At 45.9% G+C, this 4,090-nt stretch overlaps 1 protein-coding gene across 1 annotated transcript in view; it reads left to right on the forward strand.

Moving 5' to 3' along the window:
- Nucleotides 1–321: 321 nt before the first annotated feature.
- LOC109374299 (calcium-binding mitochondrial carrier protein SCaMC-1-like) overlaps nt 322–4,090 on the forward strand; it is a 45,378-nt gene continuing 41,609 nt past the window's right edge. The window contains exon 1 of the mRNA XM_019628802.1: nt 322–504. Coding sequence (XP_019484347.1) covers nt 322–504 — 183 coding nt within the window. The remainder of the gene's footprint in view (nt 505–4,090) is intronic.

Below are 4,090 nucleotides of genomic sequence, written 5' to 3' on the forward strand. Positions count from 1 at the left end.
GAACGCGCTCCGCGTCCCCAACACGCACGCGGCTCACAGGTCGACCACGCGCTGGAAGTCGCCGCGTTTGGGGCCTCATCTCCTCACTTCCGGGGGGGGGGGCGGCCTCCGCGTGGCGCCTCGGGCAGGGTTCCCATGAGGCCGTGCGCCCGAGGCTCCTCTCGGAGGCGCCCGAGAACCCAGCGGCGCGGTCCTCTCGCCCCAGGCGGCTCCGAACCGCTGCGGCTCCCTCGGACGGTTGTCACAGCCGCCGTAGAGGAGGCGGCCCAAGGACAGGCGGCCGGGTAGTCCACGCCACCGCGAGCCCGCACCGGACGGGCCATGCTGCGCTGGCTGCGGGGCTTCGTGCTGCCCTCGGCGGCCTGCCAGGAAGACGAGGACTACTTCAACTACGAGATCCTCTTCCAAGACCTGGACCACAACGGGGACGGGGTGGTGGACATCATCGAGCTCCGGGAGGGGCTGAAAAACTGGAGCTCCACGTTTGGCATGCACTCAGAGAAGGTGATTGACCAAGAGAATGTGGCACCGGGAGTCCGGAGAGACGTTGGGTGGAGGGTGAAGCCAAACTTGCCCCTTCTGGAGCTTCTTTCAAAGGCCCATGTCGTGAGGGTGGGATTCTCTTCCGTGAGCCCCTCACGCAGAATAACGCAGGCCGGTCAAACATGATCGATCTCAACCTTCTTAAGACAGTCACAGTTCACACTGACCGAAGCCTTCTCCTGGGCTTTTTGGGAGATGCTCTGTGGGTTTCTGGTGACTCATGCAACAGTTACTGAATCCACACAGAATTTCAGGGGCCGTGTTAACCTTTGTGAATGCTGGAGTAAAACACTTTCTCTTTAATCAGGACATTCACAGCCCAGGGCTCACACTTCAGCAACAGGCACAGATGGGTCCCCAGAGCTGCTGTCGCTTTCTGACATCCACAAAGTCTAGGGGGAGCCAGACCTTGATCTCCGGTTTACACTCTAGCTGACTGTTTAGTACCTTGCCTAAATTAGTGATGTCTTCCTTCTCTAGACGGGTCTCGACTTCATTATTTAAAAACTTGTTTAGATGGAAGTTTAGGATATCAAGATGAAACAATTATTCTATTTCTCCATCATTGCTGAACAGTCTTTAGATATTACTCCACTTGTTTCAGCTCTCTACTGTTTAGGTGTGTGTGTGTGTGTGTGTGTGTGTGTGTGTGTGTGTGTGTGTGTGTGTGTAGTCCAAACCGTTCCCATAGCTGAGGAAATTCCTTCCGAGTTCTGTGCTCCAAAACCTGTTGGATTTTTATCTCACTGTCTCATACCTGTGTCCTCTCACTCCGCTTAGTTCCTTCAGATTGATGACTTAATCAAACCATCTGCATGGTTTTATTTTTATTTTGGCCCTGGACCCTGTCTCTTAGAACAGTCTCTGGTTCTACTTCCTTCTTTTAGCCCAGAATTTCAGGACATTGCACTTCAGCCTGTCAAGTATGTCAGGCTCCTGCTTACCCGAGAAGGGAGATCAGAGAAGAAACCTGAGAGAGAGGTAGGAAACAAAGAGTGGTGCATAATGGGTCATTCTCAGTTTACACACACATACTGAGAAACCTGTCCATGGACCAAGCGCAACTTTTTACCTCCTGTGTCAGCTGGTCATAAAAACCCCCCCATGTAGTTACAGGTGTGAGTTTAGGGAGAGGTGATGGTATAACAGTGGTGGGGCGTGGAGATCTGGACCACTGTTTATGTGGCTTGCTTGTGCTGGTTCTGCTTGTACTTGATCGCAGATGTACTGTTACATCATAAGGATTGCTGGCTGGGCTCATCAAAACTTATGACTTGGTGGGTCTCACAGAACCCAACTCATGATAGGCAACTCTGGCTGTATGGTCACTTGATGTCCTATAGTTAAGCACTCTTTTTACCATGGCCCCATAGCATGCCAGGAACTGTTATAATTTTCTGCTGAAGATTCTCCTTTGGGTGCTTGTTATAAACTCCCTGCAACATTTTTCCTACTACTGGTCCTGGAAATACTTAACTGATGTGGTAGACCTCTGAACCTTCATTGACTATTATCTCCCACACACTGGAGTGCATATGTTTTACCAAGGCCCCTGATATATTGCTACTTCTTGCTCATCTAATGCAGTTAATGTGATGTCATCAATATAGTAGAACAGCACACTGTGCTGTGAATGTATAGATAGACCAGGTTCCTTTATGACAGAGGGTGGGCGATTTAAATGTGTATTATTGCCCATCTGATGTGAATGGCAGCTGCTTCTGGTCCTCCTTGGTAAGTGGAAATCACTGCATTCATCAGATCAGTGCCATATGCTGTGTCCCTGGAGCCATGTTAATCTGCTCAGGTAAATATGACACATCTGCATCCACAGCTGCAATTGGCTCGTCTGCTACTTGGTTGAGTTTTGAAATTGTCCACTGTCATCCTCCACTGTGATCCACCTAGCTTTTGTGGGGCTAAGACTAGTGAAAAGATGTTGGGGACCACCACCCCTGAATTCTTTAGTAAGTCTTTAACAGTGGTACTAATCTTTGTTATTTACTCTGGGGTGTGATATTGTTTTTTTTCCAATTCTTTTTTATTGTGATAAAATACACATAACATAAAATTTACCATCTTAACCATTTTTAAGTGTAAAACTCAGTGGTATTAAATACATTCATAATATTGTACAACCATTACCACCATCTAGCTCCATAACTCTTTTCATCTTGTAAAATGAAAACTCTATACCCATTAAACAATAACTCCCTATTCCTTCCTCTATCCAGGCCTTGGAAACCATTCTATTTTCTGTCTCTATGATTTTGACTACTCTAAGTACCTCGTGTAAAATACAGTAGAATCATACAGTATTTGTCTTTTCATGAATGGCTTATTTCATTTAGTATAATATAATGTCCTCAAAGTTCATGTTGTAACATATGTCAGAATCTTTCTGTTTTAAGGCTAATATTCCAATGTATGTATTACCACATTTTTGGCGCTGTATCTTTCTCAGTCTTTCACTGTTTTTCTCCAATGTATCGATTGCCTCCAGCAATATCCATCCAATTCCATACTCTTCAAGCCTTCTACATGGCTGTTCAGCTATGTGTATTTTGTTAATGAAACTGTTGTTGAATTGTTTATTGCTATCAAATTTGTATTTTTTTTTTGAGATTTAATTGGGGAATTGAGGGAGGGGAACAGACAAGTTACTGTCCTTTTGTTCTTCAGTCTATTTGTGGAGGACGTTGCTTCACTAACCATGTTGGTATTATCATTGCGCTCTTCCCCAGTTAGGCAGATGAGGAACTGGACTGCCTCTTACGGCAGCTCTTGGCAGCTCATGCCAGCTGCCAGCTGCTCTCGGTAGCTTACGGCAGCCCACTGCAGCTCCACTGCAGCCTACGCCGTCGCCGGCAACTCATGGTAGCCCAGCTCCAGGCCGAGCTGTTGTTGACCATCTTAGCTGTAGAGGGTACAGTGCCACTGGCCCTAATGTGGGATCTGAACCAGGGCCCTGCTTCTCAGAGTTGGTGTTCCCAAGCAAACTTTTAAACAATGTGCCACTCTGCCGGCCCAAGTTTTTTTTATTTTAATTTTATTTTTTTACTGAGCCATCCTGCCACCTGTTGGCAGCTCAGCTCTGGCCATGAATAGAATTGGTCACCCTGTTGCTCAGAGCTCATACTCTTGAGTGAGCTCTTAACCAACTGAGCCACTCGGCCGACCCTTGATTTTTTTTTTTAAGTTGGCAATTATTGAGGCATATTAGCACAAAACTGAGATGTTCTCCATGATGTAATCAGAAGGATTGAAAGATAATTGAAACAGGAATAATTTTCTCACACTGTGATTTAGTGTTATTGAATCCTATTTCCACATAAGCACCATATGTATTCCACTCATTGGGATATACTACCTCCAGAATTAATTCGAGATCCTTTTTGTGGCATATGAGGTCTGACAGTTAAGTTTGCGAAAGTGTTGCAATGATGTTGCTGACTTTTTTTGATATCAGAGGGATTATTCATTATGAATTTGTACCAACTGGACAAACAGTTAACCAAGTTTACTATTTGGAAGTGCTGAAAAGGCT

This window comes from Hipposideros armiger, unplaced genomic scaffold (genome assembly GCF_001890085.2).
Source record: "Hipposideros armiger isolate ML-2016 unplaced genomic scaffold, ASM189008v1 scaffold_808, whole genome shotgun sequence".
Taxonomy (NCBI): domain Eukaryota; kingdom Metazoa; phylum Chordata; class Mammalia; order Chiroptera; family Hipposideridae; genus Hipposideros; species Hipposideros armiger.